Source organism: Henckelia pumila, unplaced genomic scaffold, assembly GCF_033568475.1.
Source record: "Henckelia pumila isolate YLH828 unplaced genomic scaffold, ASM3356847v2 CTG_461:::fragment_3, whole genome shotgun sequence".
NCBI lineage: Eukaryota > Viridiplantae > Streptophyta > Magnoliopsida > Lamiales > Gesneriaceae > Henckelia > Henckelia pumila.
Window position 1 is genome coordinate 11,794,743 of NW_027331831.1, and position 14,089 is coordinate 11,808,831.

Consider the following 14,089-nt stretch of genomic DNA (forward strand, 5'->3'; position numbering starts at 1 on the left):
TTTTATTGTAATATGAATCAATTACATATCTATATTTATGATATCGTTTTACACGAGTTGTTACAAAAAAAATAAAAATAAAAATCGTACGGTTCACACAAAAATACGTACACGTTTGGGGGATGTATATTTCCTAATATAGGTGGACAGTTTTATATTATGAAATTAAATTCTCATTTATATTTGCTGTACCAAAAGCTAGAAAGGTGGAGAGAAATCGGAGAATATACAAATCCCCCATTTATTTACTTTTGTTTCATTTTCATTTTCATTTTCAACTCCAAAAACCCAGAAATGATTTCAGTGCATCAATGGCTAAACAAAATAAAAAAAAAACCTTCACTGTGTGTGTCTGTGCGTGAAAATAGCAGAGTATAAAAAGAGACCGGATGTTGACAAATTTCATGTCATTGTTCTTGGAAGGTCGTTTGTTTGTGTGAAGATTTCTTATCTGGGATCTCTCTCTCTATGATATATTAAATAATAATTATTGATACTGTTAATAAATATATATACAGTTGCTAAAAATTCTTTCTTTATATATATATATATATATGTATAATTTTGTTTCATCATTCTCTCTCTAGAGTTGCTATCTTGTTTTATTGAGAGAGAGAGAGAGAGTGGCCCAGCAGATCGAACTATTCAATCTTTAGCTAAGTTTGATGAGGATCTGAGCTTCTTCAATGGAGTTACCAAACCACTGGCTTTATTGTTTATTTGTTTCATTTGACAATTATTAATATTTTTCTTTTTGGGTTTTTGGTTTCTTCTGGTTCTGTATATTTTTATACTATTTTTGTTGCCTTTCTTTAAAGTTACAGCGTAAAAAAGCATATGAATTTCTAATGATTTTGAGGTCTTGTTTGCTTGGAAATACTTTTGGATGATTCAATTCATGAGGGGTTCATGAAGAGAAGTGGTTCCAGGATGTGGGTCTGAGGTAATTATACTTTTTTAAACGTATGTTTAATGTTCTAATCTTTTTTTAAGATTTGCCCAGTTTTTTACTATGGTCCAGAAGAAGAAAATATTTTCTTTTGCCTTTTAAATTTGGGATTTTGATAAATAATTCGGTAATTGAGTTATGCTTGCTTTGTAAATGTAGTTCTTGAATTTGTTGTATCATTGGTTTCATTGCAATTACTTATTAAAGCAGGTGTTTATCCATTTGGGAAGTTCATCGGAGTTAAATTGATAATATCTTTTGGTTTTGATGTGTGATCATTCGTTCGGGTTATTCTTGCTGTGTGTATTCATGTTAGCAGGGATCATATTTGCAATTTTGTTTGGTGTGGCTACTGAATATCTCTTCGTTTATTTATATTTGTTGGTCACTTGATCTTCTTATTGTGAATGCCGAATGATATGTTGCCTGTGTAATTGTATTGGTTTGAAGGTTGTAAATTTTGATTGTTTGTTTAAATTTCTCTGGTTTCCTGAAGTACATTCTGAAGTTCTTTTATAAAAGCATTCTACGTTGTGACTCGCTCAATGTGCTATTTTTCTAATTTATGCGCGAGGCACATGGGTATTTTCTAGGTGAAAGAACAACCTCTACCAAGTAGTTTTATAAGGCTTGTTATGCTTCTCTTTTTTGCGCACTACTAGTCGCAAAAATCTTCCTTGTCCTGACTTTAGCCGGTATTAAACTAGAGGAGAATAATTAATGTGTAACATCCTGCTCCTGGTATACTTATGGATAGCTTTGAAACTGTGATGTGATTTAGAAGCACTTTGGTGGCAGTCAAATATCACAATTGTGGAGCTTTTGGATTTTCATGGCCTAAGTTTTGAGTTCACGCCACATAAAGCGAGTGAGTGTGAATTCCTTTTGATAAAAGAACTTAGAAGTTTCTTTGAAATTCTCCGGAAAAGGATGTTTTCGCTCCATATATCCTCTAACACGTGTGATGTGACTGCCCATGGCATTTTATAACCATAATCTGTACATAATCTAATGTCCAGCCACGCATTTTGCGGTACTATTTAATGCGTTCTTGACTACACTGGAGTAGTTTTCTCCATAGTTGTTTTCGCGGAGAATACGATGAAAATTTTGTCATTCAATCCTAAGAGACTCAGAAGTTAGTATATGCGTATTGGGCGCATTGGTTGTACAACTTACTGATTTTTGGCACTTTCTTACCTATAATTTGCTGATGCTGTATTAATCATTCGAAAAAAGGTTCTCTCGCATTCAGTTTTTCAAGAATCTGCCAGTGAGGATTGGGAAATAAATCTCCTATAACTTTCGTTTCTTGAGGAAAGAAAAAATGACCTCTTTCAAAGAAAATCAGTCTACTCTTTCAGGGATAAATTGGTTCCTGGTCTTCGTTCTCTGCAATTGTTTGTAGGAGCACTTGAATTTAATTTATATTCGTCTCCACTATTTCTTTTTTTCAAATCTGTAATGGATGGATCTCGAATTCTTACTGAAGAACATGAATTGTCAGGTACAGTTGCTGTGATTCTGTGCTTATTCTTTCCGTAATTTTTATTTTCTATTTGTGTACTAGTTTCCTATGCATTGATTTATTTCTTAATCATTAATGCCAAAGCTCCTTTTCTGAATTTCTGTAGCAAAAGATGAGATTTGTGTCGTCTTACCCTGTTTATCATATGCCGAATAATATACTGGTTCAGCACACATCAACGCCTGATTTCGAAATGTTGTCCTTTCATGGGATGGGACATAAAATTACGGCTCTCAATCTTGAATTTAAGTTCTTTCTTTCCCTTTTTTTGGTTTTTTTAAATTTTTTTTTTTTTTTAAAAAAAAACTCGTCCCTTGTCACCCCACTTGTTTCCTTTCATTGCTTTGTCATTTTCAAGAGTCAGGAACATGATATGCTACTTATATGCCTGAATTTCTTTTTTTATGTCCAACAATTGCGAGCATGGAATTAGTGACAAGTTATTAATTGAACAAATAATGTCATGCGACTTTGTGGAATTCTGGTTTACGTTAGATATTACTTACAGGAATGGGAACAAAAGTACATTGCAAAAGCTACTTGCCAGGATATTGTTCCATGAGAGATCTGAACGAGGATTCAATCAGTAGTAGCTGGCCGCTATTTAACGGAGACAAAACTGTAGCAAATGGGCAGTATTTCAATGGTTTCATGCCAAAAACTGCAATAAATGGTTATCCTGAGAATGACAAGGATGCATTAAAGCAAAAAATGATTGAACATGAGACCGTTTTTAGAAATCAGGTAACCCAGTTTCATTTCTTCACTATATCCTTTTCATAAAATTCTCGAATTCAAAATATAAGTAACTATTGTTGCGCTACCTCCCACAAATTGGATATTTTTTGGAAAGATGATTTCTAATATGTACCGTAGCTAGAGATCACATCCTAATATAATACCTGTGCCAAAAAAAAAAGAAAAAAAGAAAAAGGATGATATTTTAGTAATCCAGTTTTTGGATGACCTTTATCGCCTAAGGTTTGAACATACAAGTGTATGCTTGATTTCATCTGGGCAAATATTCTCTGTTCTTCCGAATATAGATTCCCGTATTGAAGCAAAAATTACCATTATTGGTCTGCCTACCATGAGCTGGAGTTATTGGGACAAGTGGCTTCTGACAAATACACAAGAAGGCTTCTGACAAATATACAAGAAATACTAATTTCTTGATTGTTTTTGGCATCTAGGTATATGAACTCCACCGTCTTTACAGAATTCAAAGGGATATGATGGAAGAGGTAAAAAGGAAAGAGTTACATAAACAACGAGCATCAATAGAACCGTCATCATCGTCAAGCCTTCAAGGATTTCGAATGCCATCCAATGATGCTCGTAAATGGCATATGGCTGGATTTCCTTTGTCAAATTCTGGTCAGGGTAGAACATCCATTTTGGGAGTTGAGGTTGTTACTTCTCCCGTGAGTTGTACCAACGGAAACGAAAATCAGACGAGTCAGTTTCTGTTCCCCAACAGATCTACTTCAAAGGACTGTGAAGCATTGGATTCAAGGCCTTTGAAGGTTAGGAGGAAGTTGTTTGATCTCCAACTTCCTGCTGAAGAGTATGTTGATTCTGAAGAAGGGGAGAACTTACAGGAGTACAAAGTAAATGCAAGAATTGAACCTGAAAATAATTTCCTTAGAAGTCATGCTGGTGTGAAGGCTAATTGTCCAATAGATGCTTCTACTTCTGATTCTTGTTTGAGAAGTTCAGTTGGATTGACCGATTTAAACAAACCCCTTCAGATTGAAGAATCAATGTCTCCTTTACTGGTTGATTTCCATGGCAATGCTTCCTCCAATGGGGAGACAAAAGGGATGAATCAGCCAGCGCAGTCAAATACAAGATTTTTAGGTGTAGCCCATGATGGTTTTTTGATGAACTCGTCTGTTGCAAGTGAAATCAACAAGAGGGGACGGTTCTCCCACATGTTTGAAGCAGGTAAAATCTTCATTTTTTTTCGTCAGTTTTGTTCTGTTCATCACTACGACATCCCATCCTTCGTTGGATCAAGTATTTAAAATGGTTAATAAATGGTTACAATGTACTCGTATATCAACTTGGGTTTCGTAAAGCGAGGAGCTGGGACAAATATAACATAGTTGCTATATGAGTCCATTGTGCATTCACGCTTGCGCAGATTTGGGCCTGGGGCGTGACAATCACTTTCCTCATTTATGTTTCATTTAACACCATGCTTGCATGAATTCAGCATATGTAATCGAAAGTCCATCTTTTTCAATTGTTAAAGTAATTAGCTTATATTTGTTATGTGCTTGCTCTCAGGATCTAGTAATAACCTGGGCACCCAGAGTCAAGGTCTTCCGCAAGATAAGTTTCCTATGGCTTACAATCCGGTTCAAGCTACGCTGAACCAGCTTCATCATGCTTCTGGAGCATATCCTTCTGTTCATTGCAAGGAAAATCTGTGGAGAGATGGATCCCACTGTGGTGAGTTTAACAGCCAGTTGGAACCACTTGTAGCTTCTCAGAGTTCACACCCATTCTTTAGTTCCCGTTGTTTTCCCGGCTCACAGGCTCACTCCATCTCAACATGGGCAAAGCCACAAAGTAGCTTTACTCAACAGATAACCACATCTGGATCACCTTCAATCCAGGAACACTTTGGAGGAAAGTGGCAAGCAAATGATAGTTCTAGATTTAATGCAGGTTTGAGGAACGAACAAACAACGAGAAATGGGTTTTCACATGGGTCTGCCTCGGGAAACAAAGAACTACAGGCTCACTTTCCGTCAGCTGGCTTTGGTTATCTTAACTGCAGACAGGGTGATAAAGTAGTATCTGATCGCTCGATTAATCACGGATTGGGGATTTTTGCAAAAAGATCCTGTCACGTGGATTCAAAGCCTGTACTAGATATTAACTTGAACGAGGTAGTTTCGAACTCGTCAAATGAGCCATGGGCCCAGCAAGATTTCAGTACAGTAGATATAAAAGGTAAGCATGAAGATAATGTGTCAGCATTGCCTTGGCTTAGACCTAAGCCAACTAATGGCAATGAAGGGGACTCAAGTGTCCCTCGAGCTTCTTTGGGTGGTAACCGGGAAGCAGTTAGAGATCTTAATCAGCCGTACACCCCATCAGTTATCTTGGCTTCAAATGATTGTGTAATTGTGGAGAAAAAGGAGATTGCTGAGTCTCGAAATGTTCAGAAAATTCTCGGCTTTCCAATCATTGAAACAATTGTTCGAGAACATGAGCCATCCTCAGTTGTTTCCTCCTCGACCATTGTTGATTGCTCTCCCAACAAAAATAACAAAAAGAAGAACAGAATGATTGACATAAATCTAGCATATGAGCCAGAGGAGCTGAAAGCTAATGAAGAACAACACATGGAAAAGGCCACGCAAGGCGCCTGCTTCATTGATTTAAACTCTTGTGTAAGTGATTGTGAAGATCCTCCGGTACGGTCATATGAAAGCCAGAGCAACAGCCATAAGGTAACAACGGAGATAGATTTAGAAGCTCCTGTTTTCCTGGAGAGTGATGATGACGATACACCATCCAAGGAAAATCTTCCCGACATCGGAAAGACAGCGGAACAAATGCCGGACGAGGTTCTTCGAAATGCAGCAGATGCACTAATCGCCATCTCATCGTCTTGTCCAAATGTCGATATGCCTGACGTTTTCTTGGCAGATTCACTCCTCTGGTTTTTCAATACAATGTCTGTGTGTGCTATTGAACTTGATTGTCTATCCGGTAAAGGATCAAGAACCAGGGATGGTTCCCCACTGCATGGTTTGTGTGAGGAGATTGATGAATTTGAGGCCATGACATTGCGACTTGTTGAAACTAAAGAAGATGACTACATGCCTATACCCTTTGTTCCCGAAGACCAGATAGAGGAAACGGGAGCCAATACGTTAGTCACTAGAACTCGTAGGGGTCAGTCAAGGAGAGGAAGACAGCGAAGGGACTTTCAAAGGGACATCCTACCCGGTCTAACATCGTTGTCAAGGCATGAAGTCACTGAGGATCTTCAGACATTTGGAGGGCTGATGAGAGCTACTGGCCATCACTGGAATTCAGGATTGACCAGAAGAAACGGCGGCAGAAACAGAGGTGCTAGGGGTAGGAGACGAGCAGTCACTGAAACAGTCCCTAATATCATTCCAAGCACGGCCTGCACTTCATTGGTGCAGCAACTAAACAACGTTGAGTCTGGTTTGGAGGACAGAAGCCTAACGGGTTGGGGAAAGACAACTAGACGTCCCCGTCGACAACGATGCCCTGCAGGTATTCCTCCTACTATCGCATTAACATGAGAGTAATCTAAACAAGCCAATACTTTCTTTAATTCTGAGTTTACAGAGGGCAACATAAGACGTGATTGGGGAGCTTGTTTGAGTGATTTCGGGATTGAAGTGGTCGATTGTCTTTGTAAATGTCGTTTTAGCAATCTTTCTTGACTTTGATTTATCAATTTGCATTTTGTTTACAAATAATGTTACCTGATTTCATCTTGATATAATATATATATATATATATATCCATAGCATTGTTTCTAATGCAAATGTATGTTTGATCTAATTACAAATATTCAGCAATTCTAACTTCCAAGTTGACGAATGCTAGAAGAATTTGAAATGTTATTTGGCGCATGTAAAATACATACAAGTGGCAGAGAAACACATGTATCTATCTATCTATCTATCTATCTATCTATTCTCTACATAAATAAATAAATAAATAAATAAAGAGAAAATAAGTTTTTTAGTCCAGTAATTTTATCCCATTTGGGTTTTGATCCATTAATTTTTTCGATGTGGGTTTTGGTACACTAACTTTGTTTTTTCAGTATTTTTTGGTCCAACTGCATATGTGTCAGTTTCTGATTGGTCCACGTCATCATTTTTGACCAATTAAAAGTTGACACATATGCAGTTGAACCAAAAAACACTGAAAATGCAAAGTCAGTGTACCAAAATCCAAATAAAAAAAGTTAATGGACCAAAACCAAAACATTATCAAGTTAATGGACCTAAAAACTTATTTTTTCATAAATAAATAAATAAATAATAATAAACTCTCTATATAAAAGAGCCCATGTTTAGAATTGTTAGATGTCGTTTATGCCCTTCACTTGTTAGATTTCTCAATATATGTTTAGAAAATATGGCAAAAGTTAGAGCAAAACATTGAATATCAAAATTTTTTTTTTTGTCAAACTTGGTCAATTTTTGCGGCTCTTAAAGTAGTTTAAGTTCTAATTGATTAATATTAATATTAATATTAATATAAATAAATAATAAATTGGACAAGCAAAATATCAACAAATATAAAAATTGGATTCAAAAAATAAAAATTAATAATAATAATAATAATAATAGAGATGAATTTGGGCAACCAAAACGTTGGACGTTGGATCTTGTTCAAAATATGAAATCAGAATTCATAAATAATAATAATTATATTATAATATCAAATGATATTAATATTATTAATTAATAATTATTTTAATATTGATTCCTTAAATGCTGATTAACTCAACAAATTGAATGCTACCAACGGCTGTGACGCTCGATCCTATGGTTTCTGATAATAGATATTTTGATTCTAGGCACTTTCAGTTGATGACGAAGTTGGAGAGATTGGAAACTATAGAAGAATTCTTGAATCCATTTCCATTATTTTTCTTCTAGGTGTATTTTCTAGGAGAGATCATTGACTATACCTAATCTAATTAGTTCATGTTGGTGTTTTAGTTGAGTCATAATGCAAGTATTGCGTGTTTTTCGCTCGCAAACGTACGATGTCTAGTTTTAATATTGATGAGTAGAGTATCGTTTTCATGATGATCAAAAATTTATATTCATACCAAATCTTATAATTAAAATAATCTCAACTTTATTCAGAAAACCAAGGTTTTAAATTCAATAAAATAACCAAATTTCAAGTACAACTTTGGGTACACGATCTGAGACGGATTCTAGATATAAGATTTCACTCAATTTTTATTCATGAAATCATATCAGTTGATAATATTACTTATTCCAATTTATAGGTCAAGAACCTTTAAGTGTTATTTACAGTATCTGCCGATCGAGTGCCGAGTAAATTTATTATTCTAATGTCAATTTCGATATCCTTATCAAAAATCAAACATAAAAATAGTTTAATCAAGTTCTATGATTCTATTTCAATTACCTCAAAGAAAATTGTAGGCATCTCGAACTCTACAAAAATCTTAGGTTGTGTTTTTCTATGATCCTATTCAAAATCGTCTCTTCCGAGTGTCAGATTTCAAATAAAGTTAACATTCAATATATGACCAGTAAATTGAAAAACAACCAAAATAAGAATACACAAATAAATTGTTAAGAACAAATAATAGTAGACAAAGTAATATTCAAAACATAAAAATCAAATCAAGTTGCATCAATATCTAGAAACAACTAATAAATTTATAATGAAATAATTAAACACATAGACATATCCAAAAATCTCATCAATAAATCAAGACAGATAATAAAAATCACAGAGTAAAGTCAATTTTCCATCCCCAGATGAATGTTCTCTGTCTTGTGATTCGATTATCTTTTGTCGTTCTATCTTACGTCTCAAATCCATGTCCCAAAACTCCTTGAATGCACAATCTTGTGTGGTTGTGTTATTTAGGTGTTCTAGGATGAAAGAAAGATGAAAAGTGGCGTAAAAATCATCAAATTCGGCCGTCAACTCTTATTTATAATATTTATATCCTTAACGGACCGAAAACTGCGCTTAAAAGCCCAAAATAGATAGGTTTTCGAAATCTAAAATTTCGCAGCGTGGGTGCACTGTGGCGGTTGGTGGTTGGGCACGGGTGCGTTATGGCAAGGCGCGGGGGCGCCTTGTACTGCTTTTTTTTTTTTTTTCTTTTTTTTCGTCTCAGTTCTTGCTCAAATATCGGCCTTCCTTTCACCTTATCATGCTCTTCTTCCTCTTTTCATCGCATTTTACCTCAATTTATCAATCAAAAAATGGTTGTTAGCTAAATTCCTGCAAACGACACAACAAAAACAAAGACACATAATATCGCTCAAAAACAACAAAAGCTAAGTTAAATCTTATAAAATATAAGTGCAAAATGTTTTGATTGATTAGTTGGAATTTACAATCATGACTGACGACACAAGACAAATAATTGTTGTATTTGACTATTTTCTAAATTTATACTATAACTATCTTTATATAGTTGTAATGGTCCAATAGAGAACATTGAAAAACGGACTCATATTTTTAGCACCGCTAGAAGAAAACATGAGTGTTCTACGAGGAAAAAATTTGATGGAGAAGAAAATTATTTTTAAAAAAAATAAAATTAGTATTTAGTCTTGCAAGTTAGCCTGTTTTTTATTCAAGTCTTGTAATTTGTCAAATTTGGATTTTTTGTCATTTTTTTTTCTTGAAATCATTAAATCTAACAAATATATATTACTTATTTGATATCGGTGTTCTTCTGTATACCTCATGCAACGATAATAAAACCTATGTTATTACATGTACATTAAAATCTACTCGGGAAAAATAAAGCTTTTTTCTCTCATTTCGAAATATTAAGTATCGTTTTGGTTTATTTTTCTCTTTTAATTTTACTTAAATTGATTTTAATTTGTGTAAAATATGATTTATTTGCATCATATGAGTGAGTTAAGAGAAAATCAGTTTCAAATAAGCAATATTCATTAGATCGATAATTTCAAGACAAAAATAAAAAAAAAGATGAAAAGAAAAACTAAGTTACGGGACAAAAATCAAATTTTAATAAGTTATAGGACTTAAATCCATATGTCAACTAACAGGACTAAAAATCATAATTTTTCCAAACAAAATTAGTTAAGCTAACAAAATGAAAAAATAAAACTCTTGTGAGACGGTTTCATAGGTTTATTTTGTGAGATAGATTTTTTATTTAGATCATCCATGAAAACTTTATTTTTATACCAAAAATATTGTGTTTTATTGTAATATGGATAAAGTTTACATGTCTCACGAAAAATGATCCTTGAAATTGTCTCACAATACATACTCAAATGAAAATGTTTGAAATTGTAAATATTTGGGAAAATTTGGCAACATAACATCGGTCAAACTTTATTTTTTAAAAAAACTTAAAAGATTTGATAGGTGCTACTCATATCTACAAGATGTACTTTTTTTTCGAGAGCTCATCGCATAATAATTTTCAAAGTGAAGAGTGTTTGACTTTGGACAATTATGAGATGAGTGACCATTGAGATGTTTCTCAAGGTGCATATGAGTGAGAGATATAAGCATGTCGAAAAGAACAATGTTGGTAAAATCCTCAAATTTGAGGCATTACATTTGATATCAGAATCGACATCTCTTAGTATAGTGTGGTTCGGGGATGAACCAAGCGAAAACTGGTGAAATATGACCCTCGAGGTTGAAAAGTAGGCGGGGTGATCGACGGTGCTCAGAAGTTTCATTGACAAGAAACGGCTTCTGACGGACTTTTAGGCTGAAGGAGACATGAATGAACCGATTCCACACCCGAATGAAAAAGATCTCAAGACTGTGAAGTTATGAGACTATACAGTTGAGGCTTAAAAGATATGATAGATACAAATCATATCTACAAGGTGCACATTTTTTTAGAGTTCATCACATAAGAACTTCAAAATTAAGCGCTCTTAACTTGAGACAATTATAAGATGGGTGATCCATTTCTCAAGGTCCGTATGAGTAAATATATAAATGCTAGAAAGACCCAAGTTGGTACAGGGGACTGTCATTAAATCTAGACGTTACAATTAAGATTTATTTATATGATCATTTGCGAGAGTTGTGAAATATTTTTAAGGAAATAAATTACATGTTTTAGCCGTTTATGTTCCTTCCATTATGTGACTTAATGAGCAATTTTATTTGGGGCATCTTTGTTGGTTTTTAATAATTTAGTCATCCGGAATGAGTTAAACACGTCCTTTTATCATTATAAAATCAATGGTTCTCCCTTTTCTTGATTATTTAGTGTATAATATATATAAATTTGGAACATTGCTATCAATAGTCAAAAAATTTCCGTGAACCATGTTTAACGTTTATCAAGAAAAGGTTGATTTCAAAAAAAAAATTTATTACATTAGCATCCACAGTCGTTATTTTTCGATACTCATTAGATAAATCTTTAAATTAACATAATAGTCTACAAATCACATGACTAATCATATCTTGACTTCAAATTTAATATACCAAGAAGGTGTTGGATGAATAAAATGATTGAAAAATCATAAATATAGCAACATTTCTAAAAACGCATGGATTAGAGTTTCTATTACCAGTAGCTGATTTTCACCGGAGCAGACGACATAGGTCGGCCCGGCGGGGTGACCTGAGAACACAGGTGAACTGCGGCTGATGCTTGAATTCGCCTGTGTTCTGAGGTTAACCCCTCCAGGATGGCCTTGCCCTTGGAATACAATTAGTTTTCTATTGGGAGGTATTTTTTTTTATTAATTTATTTATAAGAGTTAGACTAAGGACACTATGTTGTCATATTATCGACAGTATTATCTCATGACCCACACATTCATATACGTGGACACTGGACATTATATTAGCTTCAAAATTATTATTGTTATTAATATCTCTTCACCCACGATTCGTGCATACTAAAAAAAAAAGTATTGAAATTTGTAAAACAATTAAATAATTAAAAGTAAAAAAAAACATGTTTTTTTTCTTTTTAAAACAATAACAAATTTTATAATATAATATATATTATTATCGTTGTTGTGATAGCGATTAGCCGTCGTCCTCATCATCATCTTAAGCAAAATTTTACCAATAAAGGGTTCAACTTTAATAAGATATATATAGCAAGATTATAATTAGTGATATTGGTCAATTCCAATAATAAATTATATTTATTTCGATATTAATAATTATAAGACCGATAATTTGCCTCATTAGTTGATTGTAGTTTAATTACTCAAAATCTATAAATCATATAATAAATGTATCTATCACATTTCATGAGTCTCCACAGATAAACAGTCTAAAAATCTCCCTGTCCATAATAATTATATCAACTTGCAATTTATAAGAATGAAACACGTGAAGTTGGTCTTGTACCAATTACAATGTTTGCCGTTTAATAAATATTATTGTTGATATCAACAATACAATTCAAATATATCAAATAATAAGTTAGTATCATGTTTCCATCTCCCTCACTCAACCAATCCGATAAATATTTCGGCATGCTTTGAAACAGTAGATATTAAATTATAATCTATTCGTTTGGATGGGCCTTTAGAAGCCCACTCTAAAGATTACGTTAATGGGTTTTATTTGATCAGAGTATAGGCGAGTTGATAAAGTTTAAGGTTACGTTGGAAGAAATTTTTCAGCGTTGTGGGTTTGATCTTCGTGTGAAGCATATTTTCTGCTGAAATATTGTGAGGGTTGGTCATGCTCCCTCCCTCAGGTCTTTCTCGCTCGTGCGTTCCTCAATTTAACCCCACATAAACCAATGAGCCTCTAACTTATATGAATCCTTTTTGGGGTCAACCCTTTTTTTTTTTTAAGTTAATAAGTTCCATTATAGAGAAAGAAAAGGTCGTTTTCATAAAAAATATGGCACAGCTTGAATTTATAGTATTCAAACTTAAAAACTTATAATAAAATAATCAAAAGGGCATGAAAAAGTCAAAATGTATTGCTTCCACTTGTTCCCACCAAACAATCTCCACCACCAAACAATCTCCATTTACCTTTCCATCTTCCCTCGCCAGATTTCACTGCAATGGATTTCTTGTCCAAACATGATCACGATTCCAAGCCCAAGCCCACTTCAGATCACCCCGACGATCACCACGGCCACCACAAGAAACGTTCAAACTCCGACCTTCTCAACAGCGCCAAGGTGGTGGCGGACGCCGCCAAGTCCCATCTCCGCCATGAGCCTCAGAAGCATGAAAAGGGGAAGGTCGCCGACGCGGCCGCGGATCTGCTCTGCGCCGCTTCCGATTACGGGAAGCTAGATGACAGTAAAGGAATGGGAAAGTACGTTGACAAGGCGGAGGATTATCTCCGCCAGTACCACACGACTCACTCCACCACCACCACCGTCGTTGATTCCCACGGTAACAAAACCACCACCACCACCACCGCCACCAGCGTCACCACGGACCCTGAAAAAGATCCCGCCGCTGGCGGCGTTGGGGACTATGTCAAGATGGCGGAAGGTTTCTTGCACAAGCCGTCTGGCGGCGGCGGTTCCGGTGGAGGACACGGCGCTGGGGATTTCATGAAGATGGCCGGGGATTTCTTGAAGAAGTAGGCGACTTTTGCATTTTGGGATTTCAATTTTGTTGGTGGAATGGAAACTCACCTTAGTTTGCTTGTTATGAATTTGTTCTTCTTTCCCTATGGTTTTGTTTTAACTTTTTGTTTTCCGAAGTTGTAATAATTGATTATTTGATTTGCGATGAGATGTATGTAAAGAACACCATCTGTCCAAATGTTTACTCTAATTGATTCAATAACTTTTCTTACAATGGACATTGAAGATTTTAATTCTTGCATTCATTTACTGATTATCTGTTTGAGGTTATTCTCTTTGATAAAAACTT

The 14,089-nt window shown here is 34.8% G+C and overlaps 2 protein-coding genes across 3 annotated transcripts; both read left to right on the forward strand.

Moving 5' to 3' along the window:
- The first annotated feature begins 207 nt into the window (after positions 1-207).
- Positions 208-6,997, forward strand: LOC140871623 (uncharacterized). Of its 2 annotated transcripts, none has more exons than XM_073274218.1 (4): positions 208-943; positions 2,986-3,221; positions 3,671-4,424; positions 4,770-6,997. In XM_073274218.1, exons 2-4 carry the CDS (start codon positions 2,988-2,990, stop codon positions 6,770-6,772), a joined length of 2,991 nt encoding a protein of 996 aa, XP_073130319.1. In that variant the 5' UTR covers positions 208-943; positions 2,986-2,987; the 3' UTR covers positions 6,773-6,997. The 2 variants fall into 2 exon arrangements, with proteins under 2 accessions (XP_073130319.1, XP_073130317.1); XM_073274216.1 differs by lacking the exon at positions 208-943 and adding an exon at positions 954-2,456.
- A 6,169-nt stretch (positions 6,998-13,166) lies between these two features.
- LOC140872300 (nodulin-related protein 2-like) lies at positions 13,167-14,020 on the forward strand. The gene has a single exon (XM_073275122.1). It carries the CDS (start codon positions 13,261-13,263, stop codon positions 13,795-13,797), a length of 537 nt encoding a protein of 178 aa, XP_073131223.1. The 5' UTR covers positions 13,167-13,260; the 3' UTR covers positions 13,798-14,020.
- The last annotated feature ends 69 nt before the right edge of the window (positions 14,021-14,089 follow it).

Excerpts from the sequence above, each read along its gene's own strand:
- LOC140872300 (XM_073275122.1), top strand. The coding sequence starts at position 13,261 with ATGGATTTCTTGTCCAAACATGATCACGATTCCAAGCCCAAGCCCACT.
- LOC140871623 (XM_073274216.1), top strand. The coding sequence starts at position 2,414 with ATGGATGGATCTCGAATTCTTACTGAAGAACATGAATTGTCAG. Across the intron at positions 3,222-3,670 it reads AGACCGTTTTTAGAAATCAG|GTATATGAACTCCACCGTCT; the intron begins GTAACCCAGTTT and ends TTTGGCATCTAG. Across the intron at positions 4,425-4,769 it reads CTCCCACATGTTTGAAGCAG|GATCTAGTAATAACCTGGGC; the intron begins GTAAAATCTTCA and ends GCTTGCTCTCAG.